The sequence below is a fragment of the Vicugna pacos genome, chromosome 1 (assembly GCF_048564905.1).
Source record: "Vicugna pacos chromosome 1, VicPac4, whole genome shotgun sequence".
NCBI lineage: Eukaryota > Metazoa > Chordata > Mammalia > Artiodactyla > Camelidae > Vicugna > Vicugna pacos.
Window position 1 is genome coordinate 7,103,192 of NC_132987.1, and position 20,216 is coordinate 7,123,407.

The 20,216-nt window shown below is 37.7% G+C and overlaps 1 protein-coding gene across 7 annotated transcripts in view; it reads left to right on the plus strand.

Annotated features, from left to right (window-relative positions):
• KCNH8 (potassium voltage-gated channel subfamily H member 8) overlaps window positions 1-20,216 on the plus strand; it is a 353,661-nt gene that overhangs the window by 282,668 nt on the left and 50,777 nt on the right. For all 7 annotated transcript variants that reach the window (XM_072946938.1, XM_072947009.1, XM_072947108.1 and 4 more), the window contains 2 exons: window positions 77-326; window positions 6,063-6,277. In XM_072946938.1, coding sequence (XP_072803039.1) covers window positions 77-326; window positions 6,063-6,277 — 465 coding nt within the window. The remainder of the gene's footprint in view (window positions 1-76; window positions 327-6,062; window positions 6,278-20,216) is intronic.

Genomic DNA, 20,216 nt, shown 5'->3' on the forward strand with positions numbered 1-20,216 from the left:
GCCCCTGTTGTCTTACAGTAAATCAGTCACACAGGACTCACTCCAACTTGGTTCCCTCTTTTATCTTCCTTGACAGCTTTTGAAAGACTTTCCAGATGAGCTCCGTTCTGACATCACTATGCACCTGAACAAGGAAATCTTGCAGTTGTCCCTTTTTGAGTGTGCCAGCCGGGGCTGCCTCAGGTCTCTGTCCCTACACATCAAAACCTCCTTCTGTGCCCCGGGGGAGTATCTGCTGCGTCAGGGAGACGCTCTGCAGGCCATCTACTTCGTGTGCTCAGGCTCCATGGAAGTGCTTAAAGACAGCATGGTGCTGGCGATTCTTGGTAGGTCTGTGTTGAAAAGCCTCGTGAGATTTCACTTTGGAGCATAAATTAAGGAAATAAAATGGGGGACAAATGCAATCGAGAGAAGGAAACTTATGCATGAATATGTGGACTCAGGATTCTAATTCATATGGGTTTATTTTGTCAATTTTTTTTAATTTGGGGGAGATAATTAGGTTTTTTAAAATTTATTTTTATTTTAATGGAGGTACTGGGGATTGAATGCAGGACATCATGCCTGCTAAACATGTGTCTACCACTGAGCTATGCCCTGCCATTATTATTTTTTTTAATTCTTATTTTTTATTGACGAGTAGCCAGTTTACAATGTTAGTTTCAGGTGTACAGCAAAGAGATTCAGTTATACATTTGCATATACATACATATATATTTTGTTTCTTTTCCATTATGGTTCATTATAAGAAATTGAATATAGTTTCCTGTGCTATACAGCAGGTCCTTGTTGTCTATCTGTTTTATATATAGTAATATATATGTATCTATTAATCCCAAAACTATCATTATTATTAATTGTTATGCTATGTTTTGAGTTTACACTGTGCTGTTAAAAAGCCAGCAGTATAAATATTATCACCATTTTACAAGTGAATAAATAGTATCTTAGTTAACTCACTTTGTCCCAAATAATAAAGCAAGAGCATGAACACAGTTCTTTCTGATTCCTGAGGCAGATTATGAATTAAGATGTAGACAGCCTCTGGGTGAAGCAGCTGATCTGTCTTCAGAGGGCATTTCTGCATTTTTGTGGAGAATCAATTCGGAGAAGAACATTGAAAATTAAGTTTTACCTGTGCTAGAAATGGCACAAAAAATGATTACATGTTAAGAATAAGCTCTCATAGCATTCATTAACCCAATACTGTCAAAGAGACTACAGGTTTTTTTTTTTTATACTTCTTTAAAGAAAACTCATAGGACAATTTGCGAAGATTTTGTACCACAAAATTGACTCCAACTATTAAGGTATAGTTGGTGTTCACCGAAATGTAAAAAGTCAGCTGACAAAAGATGACACGCAGGGTTAATGCAGAAAAATTCCCATCTACAATTAAGTGCACTTCTTTTAAAAATCACTTTCATTTGTCTGTTTATTTATTTATTTGACTAATATTTTTGAGGGCCTATGAATGAATCAGGTACTGGTCTAAGCAGCAGATTTTGAACACCAGTGTAATACATCAGTGTTTAGAATTTGTGTTAATAAAAATGGGCTAATACAGCACTTTTCATTTGTTTTTAATTTTCATATTTAAGAACAACTTAACCCTTTACAAAATATTTTCACATGTGGGATCTTATTTAAGTTTTTTAGCACAAAGAGACAGGTAAGAGAGATATTTTCTCATTTTTCCAAAGTCAAAGCTAGTCGATGTCTTCAGACTTTGTATCCAGTGCTTTTTCAACCTCTAAAATAAGCCTGAAATCACTAGATTTTAGCTAGTAAGCCTCGAGACAAGTCATATTTTGGAAAAGAGAAGAGAATTAATATTTACTGAATCCCTGATAGGGGCCGGGTGTTTTATGTCCATTATCCAATTCAAATCCTATTAGGTTTTGTCATTATCCCCAACTAGAGGTGAAGAGCTGGGGGCCAGCGAGGGGTGGAATACCAGTGTGCTTTTCATTGCTTCCCATCAACTCCAGCTGACTGCTTACCAGAGGAGGGGTAGGGCTTGCCTTCCAAAGCTTGGGCTCAATTCTTGATTCACCCCCTTATGTTTTTTTACTTAATAGAAAGGCATGGAATAGCAACAAATGAGGAATTTGGGATTAGCAGATACAAACTTCTATACACAAAAGAGATAAACAACAAGATCCTACTGTTTAGCACAGGGAACTATATTCAGTATCTTGTGATAACTTACAAGAAAAAGAATATGAAAAAGAATATATATATATACTAAATCACTGCCATACACCAGAAACTAACACAACATCGTAAATCAACTGTACTTCAATTAAAAAAAAATAAGTTTATCATCAGCTTGGTCAGCTCATTATCAGTGTGGGACTTTATGTATGTCTTTTTCAAGGGGGGAGTATTTAACTTTCTTCGTGCCTACTTCCCAACTGTGATGTTAAAGACCAGTCATTCTGTCATTTTTATTATAAATTAAAAATGACTAATTTTAAAATTTGCTTCAAAAATTTAACTTCAATCATGCAGTATTTTTCTGTGGGTTTCCTTAGTGCCGCTGAAAGTTTTACAGCCTATCTAGTGGCACAGCCTGCTTTTAAAAGGGCATATAGTTACTTTTCCATAAATGTATGGTTTGATATACATGTAAGCAAATTAATGCACCATTTTAAAACATATGTAATGTGGGGTTTTTTTCGGATAAATTTTTAATTCACCAGAAAATTATGGTGAATTTTTAAATTTGGTAACCCGCCCAATTTAAAATTGTGGTGGATTTTTAAATTTAATGATTTGCAACAATTCGAGGAATGGAATACAAAGGTACTTTCTATAGCATTACATCAACATAGGTACAAATTTGATGGCTTCTATATAAATACTATTGTTTGTAATGCATGATTCAGTTGGATTTTCTTATTTTAAAAAATTCTACTAACAGCTGAAGATTTAATCCATTGCCTTTTGCTTCCAGCCCCGATTTCCTCCGTCAATTGAGATTCTCATAATTAACGTTTTCACACCTTTGCTGCTTCCGTGTATCTCTCAAAAGTGATTTAAATGCACATGGCCGTTCTAAACACGCCTATGTGGTATTGGGACTAAATCCAAACAAAGCTAATAAATTATTAATATTTTCTCTCTGTGGTTAACATTCTTTCAACAGAGATTGACTGTTTTACTTTCCCTACGGTCATATTGTCTTATGGGCCAATTTAAATCAATACTGACTTTGATCAACTTAAGCATATGGCTTCACAGTTGATCTATAGATATTTAATAAGTGTTCACTCTGCCAACAAAATAAATTAATGTGTAATGTTGTAGGGGAAAGTATCACCAAACAGCTGTCAAGCCATAATTTATTCAAGCAATTCCATTGTCCAGTCAGTTCATAAAGGCATTTCTTACTCTGATGCCTGGGGAGACAGTTGACGTACAGGGTTTGTTACAGGGATAGAATTTGTTCTCCTTGTACACCTTCATTTCACGTCCCGGTAATTGTGTTTTCCCACCAATTTCTTCATTGTGGTTTAAAAGGAGACGACAAAGCACTGATAAAAGCCCTCTTCACAAATGGCATTAGTCTGCCTAATTATAATTAATCATAAGTTATAGCTCTAACCAGGATGGTTTGCAAATGCATCCCATCAACTTCTCTTTCCCCAGTGATAAGGCGAGCTGATTAGCAAGTATCAGTAATGGAATTCTGAGCAATGGGGACTGTAAGGGACCATAGAGATCTTCTTTTAGAAGTAAGGAGACTGAAACCCAGTGTAATTAAGAAACTTAGATCTAGGTTCTACATCTAGACAGTGAGTAATCCACAAAACCATAAAATTAGTAAGGATGAGAACCATGTCCCTTGCCAGGGCTCAGCACAAAGTCTGGCACACATGCCAGTGCTCCATAAATATTTATTGGAAAAATAAATCAGCTGGAATTCTTTCTAGGGTGTCAAGTTTAGCAGGATGCTGGTGCTGTTTTAATAGCTGGGATCACTGTGGCTGAAATCACCATACTCTAGTCACCCAAGCTATGAAAGTGTAGCAGTCCTAAAGTTATTCCAAACATCAGTTGCTTAATAGAAAATGTGAATGGTCATCGTAGCTAGGCAGTGCATCGTGATAAATTCTCCTCAGATACACAAAATTTGAAAATTTGCTGTATGCCAGGCTTCCTGGCTGTCTTTACATCTTGCATCAGTACCCAACTTTGAGTTTTTGAACAGCAACTTAGATTTCTAATAAAACATGCAAGAAGAAAAATTGCCAAGTTTAACAGTCTTGGTGTCAATGATAAATCAAGAATTCTTCAGTACCATGTGCTGTTTATCCCCTTAGTGTCTATAAATAAAGATTTCTTGTTTTCTTCTTCCAAATAGGCTCAATTTCAAGGTTTAAATTCAATATTAATTCAAAGATAATACCTAAAAATAAGTCAATAATTTACAATTTTTGATCTGCCAGAAATATTTATGAAAAGCTCAGGTATTCATAATTAATTTGGCATGTCTCCTTTTACTGTCAAATATAATAAAATTGACTTTCATTGAAGCCTGCTTCATGCCAGAGACTTTGTTTCTAGAAATTCTGAGCACAATAAAAAATAAAAATTTAGAAGTTAAAAAATGTAAGTGGATTAAGGTTGGACGGGGACAGTTTGTTCTATAACATTCCAAAGAAATTGTTTGTTAGTTTTTGGTTGGCCAACTGTTGACTGTTAGTTCCCTATGAAATAGAACAAAGTGGCCATTAAAAAAAATAAGTTAAACCCGAGGCAGAACAACATTTGAAGACAAAGCAGAAATGCTTAAGTTGTGTCCTTAAATCTAATGCCAGTGTCCTTTATGAACTTGGTCAGATTACCTCAGCTTTTCACCTAAGTTTGAGAACTGAATAGATTTTCTTTTGGATTTCTCTCATGGGCACCGAGTGAATTAATGGCTCTATCTAAAATATAACCCAAGCTGCCATCAGTTTTTTTGTTAACACTTCCAGTGATGTGCAACTTCCTGCTAAGTGAAACTGATTCAAACCAATTTTAAGATTTTAAAGATTTCAATAATTGTCCAATATTATCTAATCAGCAGACTCAGAGAAGTGAGCTTGTTCCCAGGCAGGTGAATTCCAACCAAAGAGTGAAAGGCAGAGGAGTTACAGACGAAATACCAGAGGGCACTGTCTGTGGGGTGCAGCACAGATAACTTGAATGAAGTAATGATAACGTCCTCTCTTCTTGCAGTGGCCCGAGTGATGAGCTCAGAGCTTTTATGTTTTGTTTCTTCTTTTTTTACTGGAGAAAATGGGATTTTATGCTGTCACAGGTCATTAAAACTATGACATGTGTTTTGCCTTTTTATGTAGTAACCTCCATTGTCCTTCATGCCCAGTGGCTGCCTCTCAGCTTCCTCCTCCCACACCACCCTCCTGCCTTGTAGACATATTGAGAGAGAAATAAAACACCCTGAGTGTATTAGAAAGCTAAGGTGATGCTTGTATTATTGGCCAAAGTGCTGGAATCAGAATTTTAATACACCTCCTGATGGTCTCACCTCAGAATCACAGAGCATTTTTACAGTCAGAAAAACCAAGACATTATTATTTCCCTTAATGGTTAAAGCAGCTGTGATTTTTTTTTTAAATGTCGACTGCGTTGTCTCAAGTCCTTTATGGAATCCTGTGAGGGACCCATCAGGGTCTCACCTGTGACCTACAGCTCCTAACTCTAGGGCTCCTGGGCTTTGTTCTCTCGACCAGTTTTCTCAACTGAGGACAATTCTGCCTGCCAAGGGACAGTTGGCAATGCCTGTAGGTATCTTTGGTTGTCACCTCTGGGGGTGGGGGGATGTGCAACGCTGCTGGACATTCTATCCTGTACAGAACATCCCTCCAACACAACAAAGAAATATCGGGCCTCAAATCTCAACAATGCTGAGGCTGAGAAACCCTGCCCCAGAGAAAGGCACGTCTTCTCTTTCAGTGTCGTTTCAGAGAAGTGAAGCCTGTAAATCAAACGAAGTTACCAGTCCTCAGCTTGCTTGTAAAGAAATATGTCTCTTTTTTCACTCTTTCAAGGGAAAGGGGATTTAATTGGAGCAAATCTATCAATTAAGGACCAAGTGATTAAGACCAATGCGGATGTGAAGGCGCTCACCTACTGTGATCTCCAGTGCATCATCCTCAAAGGGCTCTTTGAAGTGCTGGACCTTTACCCAGAATACGCTCACAAGTTTGTGGAAGACATTCAGCACGACCTCACATACAACCTCCGAGAAGGTCACGAGAGTGATGTAAGTCTCACTTCTAATTAGTGCAGCGACCTAAACACACGGGCGGTGCCTGGAGATCATTTATATCAGGAAAGGCACCTGTCATGACCTCACTTCAAAAAGTCTCTGAACAGATAGCATCTGACTGTCCAGCAGCTAGCTGAGCAATTAGATAATTAGCTAGAAGTCAAACCTGGGTTTTGTTATCAACATTTTAGAAAAGTATTATTTATGGGTGACTTCTTTTAACTCGGTTTCTTTCTTGTTTATTTTCCTGTGCTTATAACCAGAATCAATTTCAGTGACATATAGTATTTAGCTAGAGATGTGTGATTTCTCCTGAATTTAAAGATTTCCAGGTAGAGTATGTGGTTCAGAATTCGCTGTCTGTAATTGTTCACTACTCCACCGCTTGGCATGCATCTTGCTTAAGAATATCTTTTGTTGTTGTTGTTGTTAACTGATTCCCAAAGCAGTCTATCTCAAAATGACTAAATATGCATGAAAACATTCAAGCCAAAGACTGGCACACTGAAAGCATAATGAACATTTTATGAAATTATATATTTGCTGCCTGTTTCAGTTTATACAAACAGCGTCCCTGTCAAATATGTCCTTTACTGCATCCTGTGATTAAGCTGCTTGTGAACATGACTTCATTAGATGTGTCAGAGAGACAAATGGTCTAATAGGAATGATTGTTGAAAGGCAAGCCAGAGCATGTAGGCATAGCAGTCTGTATCAGCAGAAACCTTGATCTGCTGCCTTCAGCTTTGTCCAAGGTATTTGCCATAGTCAGTTTTTCCCCTGGGGGTCTGAGAAGCTCTGGTTTTGATGAACCCATAGTGGGCAGACGTTTTGTTTGTCATCAGTATTCTCCACTTTGAAAGATAGAGTCCAAATTGTGTATTCCCTCATCTTGGTTGAGTTTATCAAATGACAGCACATAGATGGTACCCCTTTCTGAAGTTCAAGATTACCAGTTTTGAATGTGCTCTTCTCTCCACTGACAATAGCAAACAGCAAAGGAAGTATCAATATTATTACGAATCTATTTGTGCTAAGTACTCTGACCATCTGAAACATCCCCTTTAATGCATAAAATGACTATTTAAGGTAAGTGTTGATCAGTTTTTATGGGATGAAATGGTTAACGAAATATGTGTGTGATCACACAAACTTGTAAGTGGCGGGAACACAGAATGGGCACAAGTAACATGTCATTTTAAACTCTGTACGCTACAAGTTACGTTGCCTCTTCTTGAAGACTCTTTTCTTGTCAGTCCTTCCAGTAGATCAGGTTTTAAGACAATAGGTGCCTTTTGTTTTCCCCATGACAGCCTATTGTGACAACTGTTTTTGAATAGGATGGAAGCAATCAAAAAAGGGAAAAAGAAATGAGGGCAGAGAGAAATAGCCAACATTCCTTAGCGTGGACAAGTGGACAATGTTAGAATGCGACCCCTACTTTCTTTTTATTTGATTACATTTAAGGTCCTTACTTTTAGTCGATTTTTTATCCTCTTTTTCTCTTTGCTACAGCATTAATCACACTGATTTTAAAACTCCAATATCTGAATTGCCTGTGGGACTGTTTTCATTCTGTTATTTCTTTTGGGCTTTTTTGGTTTGTTTTTGTTGGGGTTTTTTGGGGTTTTTTTCTTTGGTCATTTGGTCCCGTTTTCTTAGCAGATGTCATGATTTTGTTTAAATGTAGATGTTGCTTAGGAAAAAGTGTCTGTATTATTTTCGTCCAAATAGGGTTATATTTTCTTTTGGCAGGTAGGTCAAGTACCAGCAAGTCACCTTCATCCTGTCCACAGTCCCTCTTTGGCTTTGCTAGGCTGATCTGTTTCGGTTCTGCCCTTAACTCTGGTGGTGTAGCCCTCACTCATAAGCCATGCTTTTTCAGGAGCTCAGCTAAAATCCTGAGATGTCCGCCAAGGCTCCTCCTATATGGTGAACCCTGAACTCACAGCCTCCATCTCCTCAGCACCGCATACGTGGCTGCTGGAATCTCTGCTCCACCATTCAGCCTTTCAGCGGCTGTTTCCGTCTGAGTTTCTTGGAGCACTGCCCTGTGTGTGTCAAGTTAGGAGCTGGCTAATGGTCAAGGGCCACATTGATGCAGTTAACCTCTTCTCTGGGACTGACTCCTCAAATCCCAGATGGTGTGGAGCACCTGAACGTCCTCCTCCATCTCCTCTGCCAGTTAAGACTCCTTTCATTCAACAATGAGTCCCCCTCACAATGAAACAGCTGATGCCCTGGGGAAAAAATACATGGATAAACGTGGTGCCCACACTGCTGTGCCCTCCCCCCCGCCCCCCCGCCAGGGATGACAGCCCTTTGAGTCTTACTTTGCTCTCCAATGCTCTCAAACAGTTATTTTATGAATTTTGTCTATGTATTTTTTACTGGAGTATCAGTTCAATATAAGTATTTCATTATGGCTGGAACTAAAAGTGCTGTTTCTTTACAGAGGGCTCCTGAGCTACATTTGTAAAGGCAATTGTTCTGTATTTCCTGATCTTCCGTCGTTCAAAGCTTCTATGTACATATATCTCTAAGATCCTGGGATGCTGTGCCTTCTAAAGACTAAGCAAATTTGAAGCACCGTTACCCATAGTTTTAAACTCAGAGGGGAGAAGTCTTGTGCTGTTTCTGAGGATATTATGACTTTGGAGGAAGCTTATATTCTGACATTTAGTGGATTCCTGCTTTCTGCTCTGAAACTCTGCCCTGGTGTCAGACTAATGTGGAACCCAGCCCCTTTCCTTAATTTCCACCCACACACAAGCAAAAATACTCAATCACACAGGGTTTCTGACAGGTTGAAGCCTTTGTGGAAGGCTGGTCACTGGGCTCTGGAAGGAGGAACATTTGCACAATGGAAATGCAAACCACATGAATGCAACTTCGCTGCAAATCCTGTTCTTAAAACTTCTGTGGCCTCTCTGCCATGTGGTCCAGGCCTTTATCATCTCTCTCATCTCTCTCCTCCCCTCTCTTCATCCTTTCCCTTCATCCCCAAATCCCCCATCGTTGCTGACACATATTGCTGATCTCTCTTTGATTGCCTGTGTCTTTCTGATTTCACCTTCTCGATATCACCCTTTATACCAAGTCGCTTATAAACTATCAGGTAACAGAGGTACCAGGACACCTGGGTAATGAGAAGACTGATCGTCAACCCGTTTGGAAATAAAGAACAAAAAAAGCATCTTAAGAAATAGTCAAAATTTAGAGGATATGTGCATGTTGAAGTGAGGTGTGACTCTAGGACGGTGATAAACGATGTGACTTTAGAATGGTGCCCCATCAAGTTCTCATAGGAAAATTAATTAAGATGTAGAAAATGTTTTACAAGTCTATGAAGAGGGCAGCTAGCGCTGTTCCGACCTCATGCTAATTATGCATTTTATGCACTCAGCGTATTTTCTGTGTTTGCCCTTATTTACATTTCCTGGATGACCCCAGTAAAGACATAGATTAATGTAGCTACTTCTGTCTATGGAGATTATGAGAAATTTGCTTCCCGGCTTCTCATAGTAAAGCCTATAAAACTGATTTTAGCACAAACTAGTTGTTGGCTGTGAAATTTAGCATGCCTTAATGTGAGAATTTTGAATTTGTGGGAGTGATTGACGAATACCTAAAATAATCTGTTTCAAAAAAATTAATAACCCGAACACACTGAAGACCAGGTACTGGTACGTGTATCGCCTGTGTTTGGTACATGGTAGGCACTGACTTGCTGGTGTGGTTGTGAAGCAGCAAATGACAATGGTTGTTGAAAAAAGATGATCAATTCTCCAGTTTTACCTTACTAGGGGTTACTCAAAACCTATTCAATTTTAAATGTGTTGGTCACCTCATTTTTTCCTTCATTTTTTCCACTATTTTTCATATAATCTGATCAGCAAGAAAAAATTAAGTCTCCTTCTTCAGTCTCCCCCATCTTTAGTAAATGGAGAGAGATCTTCCCGGGCTCCTGATGGTCAGTGGCTTCAAGGTGAAGATCTTTGAACTCCCATCTCTACAAGAGGGTACATCAAAGTTCAGAGAAGATTCCTGAACACAGACAAGGGAGCCTGGTGCTGACCCATAGCCACTCCAAACCCCAGCATTCATCCCAATACCCCAATTCCCCCACCAGCACACACTGTCTCTGCACACATTCATAATTAGTGTAGTTACAAAACTGAACACTCCAGTCTTGACATTTAGAAACATAATTAATGAAAAACGTTCCAGGGTGATAGTATGCATTAAATAAATTGTATATGTTAAACATAATTAAATGTAAAAGTTTCACACTAACAGGAGAGTCAACTTGCTCTCACCAGCCTGTGGGAGTTGCATGTCTGTGTATGTGTGTGTGTGTGTGTAGGTGCTGAAACACCTCTCTCTGATGATGACAAATGACAAGTGATACAGTGGTCCTCCCTGCCTGTATTCTTTTTCTTTACATTGAATTACAATTAACAAACAATGTTATATTAGATTAAGATATACAACATAGTGGTTCAGTATTTTTAGATACTATGAATTGATCACCACTATAAATCCAGGTACCGTCCAGCACCATACCTAGTTGTTACGACGTCATTGACTATATACCCTTTGTGTATGTTACATCCCTGTGACTTATCTATTTTGTAGCTGGAAATCTGTACCTCTTAATCCTCTTCACCTATTTCATTCAACCCCCAGCCCTCTCCCCTCTGGGATCCACCACTTTGTTCTCTGTATCTAATAGTCTGTTTCTGTTTTGTTTGTTCTTTTGTTTTGTTTTTTAGACTCCACATAGAAGTGAATATATGGTACATGTTTTTCTCCATCTGACTTACTTCACTTACCATAATACCCTCCAGGTTCATCCATGCTGCTGCAGACGTCAGGATCTTATCATTTTTATGGCTGAGTAATATTTCATTGTATAATATACCACATCTTCTTTATCCATTCACGTATCAGTGGACACTTAGATTATTTCCACGTCGTAATTATGGAACTAGTGCTGCAATGAACATAGGGGTACATACATCTTTTCAAATTAGGGTTTTCATTTTCTTCAGATAAATACTCAGAAGTAGAATTGATGGATTGTATGATACTTCTATTTTAACTCTTTTGAGGAACTTCCATACTGTTTTCTGTAGTGGCTACACTAATTTCTATTCCCACCAACAGTGCATGCGAGTTCCCTTTTCTCCACATCCTCACCAGCATCTGTTACTTGTTGCCTTTTTGATGATGTTCACACCATCGAATCTTTTGATGAAGATCACACCTTCTTACAGGTGTGAGGTGATAACTTCCTGTGGTTTTTATTTGCATTTCCCTGATGATTATTGATGTTGAGCATCTTTTCATGTACCTGTTGGCCATCTGTATGTCTTCTTTAGAAAAATGTCTGTTTGTAGGTCCTCTGCCTATTTTTTAATTGGGTTGTTTGGGGTTTTTTTGATATTGAGTTGTATGAGTTCTTTCTATATTTTGGTATCAATCCTTTATTAAATATATCATTTACAAATACCTCCTCCCATTCCGTAGGTTGCCTCTTGGTTTTTTGGTAGTTTTCTTCACTGTGTAAAAAGCTTATTAGTAGGATGTAGTCCCGTTTGTTTGTTTTTGCTTTTGTCTCCTTTCCCTGAAGAGACTTCCAAAAGACTATTATGGAGACCAGTGTCAAACTTACTGCCTGTGTTTTCCTCTAGGAGTTTTATGAGTCAGGTCTTACATTTAAATCTTTAGTCCATTCTGAGTTTATTTTTGTATATGGGATAAGAAAGTGGTCCAGTTTCATTCCCTTGCCCATAGCTGTCCAGTTTTCCCCACATCGTGTATTAAAGAGACTGTCTTTCCCCATTGTATAGTCTTGCTTCCTTTGTCATAGATCAATGGACTGTATGAGGTGGGTTTATTTCTAAGCTTCTCTATTCCATTCCATTGATCTCTGTTTTTGTGCCAGTACCATACTCTTTGATTACCAGGTACCACACTCTTTGATTACCAGCTTTGTAGCATAGTTTCAAGTGTGGGAGCATGATACCTCCAGCTTTGTTCTTCTTTCTCAAAATTCCTTTGGTTATTTGGAGTCTTCTGTGGTTCCATAAAAATCTTAGGGTTATTTGTTCTAGTTTTGTGGAAAATGCCATTGGTGTTCTGTTGGGATTGCATTGAATCTGCAGATTGCTTTAGGTAGTATGAACACTTTAATAATATTGATTCTTCCAATCCATGAGCACAGTATAGTTTTCCATTTGTTTGTGTCATCTTCAGTTTCTTTCCTCAGTGTCTTATAGTTTTTAGAATACAGGTCTTTTACCTGCTTGGTTAAATTTGTTCCTAAATATTTTAGTCTCTTTGATTCAATTATAAATGGGATTGTTTTCTTTATTTCTCTTTCTGATAGTTTGTTATTAGTATATAGAAATGCAATAGATTTCTATATATTAATTTTATATCCTGCAGCTTTACTAAGTTCGTTTGTTAGTTCTAATAGTGTTTTGAGGATTTTCTATTTATAGGATCATACTAGCTGTAAATAGTGACAGTTTTACTTTTTCCTCTTTAATTTGTTTGGCTTTTTTCTTTTCCTTGCCTAATTGCTATAGCTGCGACCTCTAACACTATGTTGAACGAAAGAGATGAGAGTGGGCATCCTTGTCTTGTTCTTTATTTTAGAGAGAAAACTCAGCTTTTCATCGTTGAGTATGATGTTAGCTGTGGGTTTGCCATATATGGCCTTTATTATGTTGAGCTACATTCCCTCGATGCCCATTTTTTTAAAAGTATTTACCATAAATGCATATAGAATTGTGTCATGTTTTTCTATCTATTGAGTTGATCACATAATTTTTATTTCTTGTTTTGTTAACGTGATGAATCACATTGATCAATTTGCTAATGTTGAACCATCCTTGCATCACTGGAATGAATCCCATTGATCATGATATGTGATCTTTTTAGTGTATTGTTGAATTCCATTTATTAATATTTTGTTGATGATTTTTACTTCTATATTCATCAGGGATATTAAGCTGTAATTTGTGTGTGTTTTCTTTGTCTGGTTTTGGTACTAATGTAATCCTGGCCTTGTAGAATGAGTTGGGAAGCATTCCTTTCCTTTCAATTTTTTGTAATAATTTGAGAAGAATAGGTATTAAATCTTCTTTAAATGTTTGTTTGATTTTACCAGTGAAGCCATCTGAACCTGGACTTTTGGTTTTTGGAAGTTTTCTTCATTACTGATTCAATTTTGTTACTAGTAATTGGTCTGTCTAAATTTTCCAGTTCTTCCTGATTCAGTCTCGGAAGACTGTATGTTTCTAGGAATTTATCCATGTATCTGGGTTGTTTTATTTGTTTGCTTATAATTGTTAATAATATTTTCTTATGATCCTTAGTATTTCTGTGGTATTAGTTGTAATTTCACCTCTTTCATTTCAGATTTTATTTATTTGAGCTCTTTTTATTTTCTTGATGAGTCTGGCTAAATGTTTGTCAATTTTGTTTGTCTTTTCATAGAAGTAGTTCTTAGTTTAATTGATCTTTGCTAATTTTTTTTGTTTGTTTCTATTTCATTGATTTTCACTCTGATTTTTACTATTTCCTTTCTTCTACTGACTTTGGACATCACTTGTTTTTCTTTTTCTAGTTCCTTTAAATGCACTTTTAGGTTATTCACTTGAAATTTGTTTTTCTTTTCATTCTTTCTTTTTTTTTTTTTAATGTAGGCCTTTCTTGCTATAAACTTCCCTCTTAGAACTGCTTTTGCTGCATCATGTAGAATTTGGAAAGTTGTGTTTCCTTTTTGTCTCAAGGTATTTTTTAATTTCTTCTTTAATTTCTTCATTCCTCATTGATTGTTTAGTAACGTGTTGTTTAGTCTTTACATGTTTGTGGATTTTTTTCAGTTTTCTTTTTATAGTTGATTTTTAGTTTCATACTATTGTGGTCAGGAAAGATCTTTGATATGATTTTAGTCTTCTTAAATTTATGGAGATGTTTTGTGGTCTGACATGTGATCTATCTTGGAGATGTTGCACGTGCACTTGAAAAATATGTGTATTCTGTGCTTTTAGATGGAATATTCTGTATAGATGTGTTAATTGCATCAGAGCTAATGTGCTATTTAAGGCCATTGTTTCCTTATTGATTCTCTGTCTTCATGATCATGATGTAAGTGGGATATTACTCTATTCCTGTCAGTTTCTCCTTTTATTTCTGTCAATGTTTGCTTTACATATTTAGGTGCTCCTATGTTGGGTGCATAAATGTTTTACAAATGTTGTATCTTCTGGTTGGATAGACTCCTTAATCATTATGTAATGCCTTTGTCTTTGGTACAGTCTTTGTTTGAAGGTCTGTTTGTCTGATATGAGTATTGCTACCCCAGCTTTCTTTTCTTTTCCATTTGCATGAACTATCTTTCTCCATCCCTTCACTTTCAGTCTATGTTTGTGTCTAGATGTGAGGTGAATCTCTGGTAGGCAGCACATGGATGGATCTTGTTGTTTTATCCACTCAGCTAGCTTATATAATTAAAGTAATTTAATTCATAGTAATTTTGGTGGGTATATGCTTATTGCCATTTTGTTAATTGCTTTATGCTTGGTTTTGTAATTATTCTCTGTTCCTGTCTCCTCTTATTTTATTCCCTTGTGGTTTGATAGATTTCTTTATTATTATGTTTGGATCCCTTTCGTTTGATTTTTTATGTATCTATTGTGGGTTTTTGGTTTGTGGTTACCATGAGTTTCATATATATTGACCTGTATATGCAGCCACCTATTTGGACCTGATAGTTGCTGAAGTTTGAAGATATTTTATAAGCACTACGTTGTTATTCCTCCCCACCAAGTTTTATTATTTTGTATTTCCCTTAACTAATAATTGTAGTTATTGGTGATTGTACTAATTTTGTTTTTTAACCTTCATATTAGCTTTTTAAGTGGCTGATCCACTGCCTTTACTGTATGTTTGTCTTTACTAGTGAGATTTGTTTCTTTCATATATTTTCTTATTTCTAGTTGTCGTCTTCTCTTTTTTGTTGTTGTTGTCTTCTTTTTTCCACTTGAAGACCCTCTGATATTTCTTATAAGGTCAGCTTAAAGGTAAAGATCTCCTTTAGTTTTTGCTTGTCTGAAAACTATTTCTTCTTCAATTCTGAGTGAAAAGCTTACCAGATAGAGTATTCTAGGTTGTAAGTTTTTCCTTTGAAAACTTTTAATGTATCATGCCACTCCTTTCTGGCCTGTAAAGTTTCTGCTGAAAAACCAGCAGATATTCTACAGGGCGGTTGAGGAGAGGGGTCCTTATATATGTTCAGTTGTATTTCTCTTGCTGCTTTGAAATTCTGTCTTTGTCTGTAACTTTTGCCACTTTAATTATAGCATATCTTGGTATGGATCTCTGTGAGTTCATCTTGTTTGAAACTTTCTGTGCTTCCTGGACCTGGATATGTTTCCTTTCACATATTAGGGAAGTTTTCATCCATTATTTCTTCAAATAAGTTTTCTGTTCCCTTTTTCTTTTTCTTCTCCTCCTGAGACTCTTATAATGTAAATATTGATACCCTTGATGTTGTCTCAAAGGCCCCTTAAATACTGTTTTTTTTTTTAAATACTTTCTTCTTTTTGGTGTCCTGATTGAGTGATTTCCACTATTCTATCTTCTAGGCTGCTTGCCTGTTCTTCTGTACCATCCTATCTGCTGTTGATTCTCTCTAGTGTATTTTTCATTTCAGTTATTATATTCTTCAGTTCTGCTTGGTTCTAGTATTTTCTAAGTCTTTATTGAAGTTCTCACTGTTCTCATATTTCTCCTGAGTTTGGCGAGCATCCTTATGACCATTTATTTGAACTCTTTATCAGGTAGATTACTTATCTCCATTTCATTAGGGTTTTCTGAGGTTTTATTTTGTTCTTTCATTTAGAACATATTCCTCTGTCTCCTCATTTTGTTTGACTTTCAGTGCTTGTTTCTATGAATTAGGTGAAATAGCTACCTCTCCAGTCTTGAAGGAGTGGCCTCTGGTGGGAGCACCCCCTGTGTAGACTAATGTGCCCATCCTTATCTCTGTCCTTATTCCCTTTCCACCCTCTGTCCTCAAGTCTACAGAAGCAGTCTTTCCAAAATATAAATTGGATCATGTCATTCTGTTGCTTAGAGTATTTCAGTGGATCCTCCTGAACTGTTAATAAAATCCAGGCTTATCATAACTTTCAAGATTCTACACATTCCAGCTCCTTCCTGTCTTTCAAACTTACCTGATACCATCTTGGGTCCAGGATTATAGTCGAACACACTGACCTGCTTTCCCTTCCTTACCCGTGCCAGGCCCCTGCCTGCCTCTCATGCCTCAGGGCCTTTGCATTGCTGTTTTTTTTCTTTCTGCAGTGCTACTCCTCTGGTCTTACCTGCTCATCTGCCCTGGAGTTTACCTCCCAGTCACATCACCTTGCTTATCTTTTTCTAGCATTTAACAAAATCTGAAGTTAGTTTAATGTGTATATTTTCTTGTTCATGATCAATTTCCTGTCGGAATGTCTATTTTATGTACTCTATTCTATATGTATCCTCTGTGCCTAAATCAGAGCATAATGCAGAATCAACATTGAATATATGTTTGATGCTTGAATGAATGAATGAATGAATGTCAGAAAATTTACTTTGGGACCTGGGACCTATGTGAAATTTTGAGAAAATGAATAAAGTCCTGAAGACAGATATCTATATAGTTCTTAAAAGGAGTCTAAAATGAAATGTTATGTGAATGAAGAGTTATATATCTTAGAGGTAACAAAGCCAGTAGAATTTGAAAGAATATTGAAAAAACAGATAAATTGCAAAACAGCTATTTATCACTTTTCATAAGTTCAAGACAAAAGGTTTCAAAAGCCATAGAAGGAATTTAAGCTGAATGATAGGGAACTCTTGCAATAGAGGTAACGTAATTCCTCCAGGTGGTTTGATATAGTAAATGGTGTTATATAGTAGGCTGTGTTAAGATGAAAAAAAAGATCTGCCTTCAAATCTAGGCTAACACATATATTTTCTGTAGAAATAAATGAATTATTATTATAACACTAATACCCCCAGAAAGTAGAGAATCAATACTGTTAACCATCAGACCATTCTGAACTGTTATTTACCTCACTTTTGTTGCCCAGGGCATGAGGCCACGAACTTTTTGGATGAAATGAACTTACATGTGGAAAACTCCAGAGTCTAGTAAAGCCGCTTATCTATGTTCATAAAATATTTCATTAGATTATAATACACAGATCTGTTGCCCTTAGTGGTAAACTGTGAGGTATAAAGTCTATAATATATATGATGGTCAAGCATTTCTCATATTACTTAATCTGCATTAGCCTCGGTGGTATCTGTATATAAGTTACATTTCTTTTGGGGTGTGGACCCCATGTCTTTAATATGCAAAGGTGAATCTTGCCCCTATTTCAGATGCAGATGTCATTGGAAAAGGGATCTGATGCCCTTGCACTATGGAGTTGTGTCCACTTGGACCTCTTGGCACGAGACACTTCCTTGTGTAATTAGGCTGTCCTGCATCCATGAGGCTTGACTCCTCACTTCTTAAAAACAAGCCTGAATGGCTCTTTCAAGTGAAGTCTGGGACTTGCCAACATCTCTTGCTTCCTATTTGACTGCATTACAATTTATTTCAAAATTATACTGAAAAGAGAGTTATTTCCAAAGGAAAGACTTGGTTTAAACTTAGTCCTCATTTTAGTCTGAAATAAGATCGGGCTGCTTGGAAGCAATTTTCTTGACAATGACTTATGGAGTAGTAATAATTGTAAAAATCGTATCTGACAGCCCAGATACTTAGCTCTTCAAGAGTAGCCTGTGTGTGTAGTTGTGCCTCAGCTAGCACGGCCGTGTGTAGTAAGAGGACATAATTAATTCTGCACCTTCCTGAGATAATCATCCTTAGAAAATTGCATATTGAAGGACTCACATGGTGTTTTACCAGGTCAGCTTTCCTTGCCCTTCCAAGCCTAACAAGAGTTCTGCTGGTTGTGTGTTTTAAAATACCCTCCCTACATGCACCTCTTGGGAAGTGATGGAAATGTTAGCGATCCTGACTGTGGTGGTGGTTTCATAGGTGCATACATCTATCAGAATTCATCAAATTTACATCTGAAATATGTGTAGTTTGCTGTACAGGAATTATACCACAATAAAGGTGTTTTTTAAAAAAAAAAAAACTCCTAAAATGAAAAATAAAAAAAAAAAACAAACACAGCACTATCCCTTAGGGAGCAAAACTCCTTCCTTGAAATATCTTGCGGTAGCCATCTTACCTGCCATACACTTTCATAGTGCTTGAGACAGTGGCAGATAACACGAGGACAAGCTCAGTAAGTAAGGCCCTGGAAATTTTCCTTGCATCCAGTGTACATTTTATGTTCTGGAATACCCCTACAGGTGTTTTCCAGTAGATCCAGAAGTTGTGACAAGCATAGTACCTTGAAGGAAGAGATCGTGCTTTGGTTAGTGTCCTCAGAGCCCAGTATTGTATTCACGCTCAGGACGTTGAGTAAATGAAGGTTGCTGTTGAATTTCTTGCACGTCTTAACCCATCCTACGTGCTCTGACTACAGCACAGTGACCCTCAGTGCCCTCTTCTCTTCTTAGTGATCGCTGTGCTTACTGCTTTAGCCCCGTATTGTTAGTCTCATCCCGTTCCCCCACCCCTTGAAGAAGATCTTAGGGATGACTGGACTCCACTGGTCTCTAAGTTGACACTCCCCTCTATCCCTGAAGTTTTGTTTCTCCTACTTGGTCCCCAGCCTCAGAGAGATGAAGGCTTTATACTTTCAAGAGCTGTAAAACCAAAGAAAGAGGTTGCCCTCACTCCTTCTCAAACTACAAGCTGATTCTTTTTAAAAATTTTATTTTTGGACAGAGTTAGTGTGGGGCATTGGCAAGAGGGCCAGCCTGAGAAGACTGCTAAATTTGGGGCCAAGTCAGAATGAGGACATCTACTGTAAGCAATCGAAATTCACCTCAAATCGAGTGTTAAAGGCAGAAGAGATTTATTGTAAGGATAACAGGTATCTTACAGGGTCAAATAAAATACACACACACATCATATACACCCTCACGTGCACACCTGGATCTCAGAAACTTTAATAATCCGGCTCCCAAACTCCATTTCTTACTCTATTTTCTCTCCATTTCTTCCTTTTCCTTTTCTCTCTGTTCCTCTCTGTCCTTCGGTAAACTCCCCATCTTTCTTTCCTTGTCCTAATGGCAGGAAATGGTGACAGATGGCGGCTCCTCAATTCAAGGGGGCAGCAGATTAAGCTCGTCTCTTGGTTGATTCTAGAATCCTGTAGAAAGACTGAGTGGTTCCCCTAAGTCAAGTGCCCTCCCAGGTTTCAGCTGTGTGTGTGTGTGTGTGTGTGTGTGTGGTGGGGGAAGGGGAGGGGATCAAGGAGGAGGGGAGATCACACTGTAGTAGAAACTGCAGTGGTTTCCATGGGAATCCAGTTGGCTGAAGAGTTGCCATAAGAGACAGAGTCCAGAAAAGGGGATGGGTGGTCAGTGGTGATCGCACAAATGAAACAAAGCTAGTGGCTGCGTGCGAGCCACGGGTAGTCCCCTCGTTAGAGGCCGTACAGTCCTAGTTCAGCAACATTTTCTTAGAAACCAGATTCCACCTCAGCATATGTTAGAAGCACATAAAATGAAGAACACACAAAAAAGCTACAAACATCTGTGAATGGGCTCCTGTTTCATCTCCTCTGGATTCGCTCCTGTGTAGCCTTTTGTCAATCAAATAGATGAGGCATCCCCTGCAAAGAGATCAGCCCTGTTTCGATGACATCTGGGGATTTCAGCTCCTGTTGGCAAGTTGAACAGTGAGCAGTTAGATTTTTAAGTTCCGTGGGGGTTCACTGGGTTGGGAAGTCAGAGG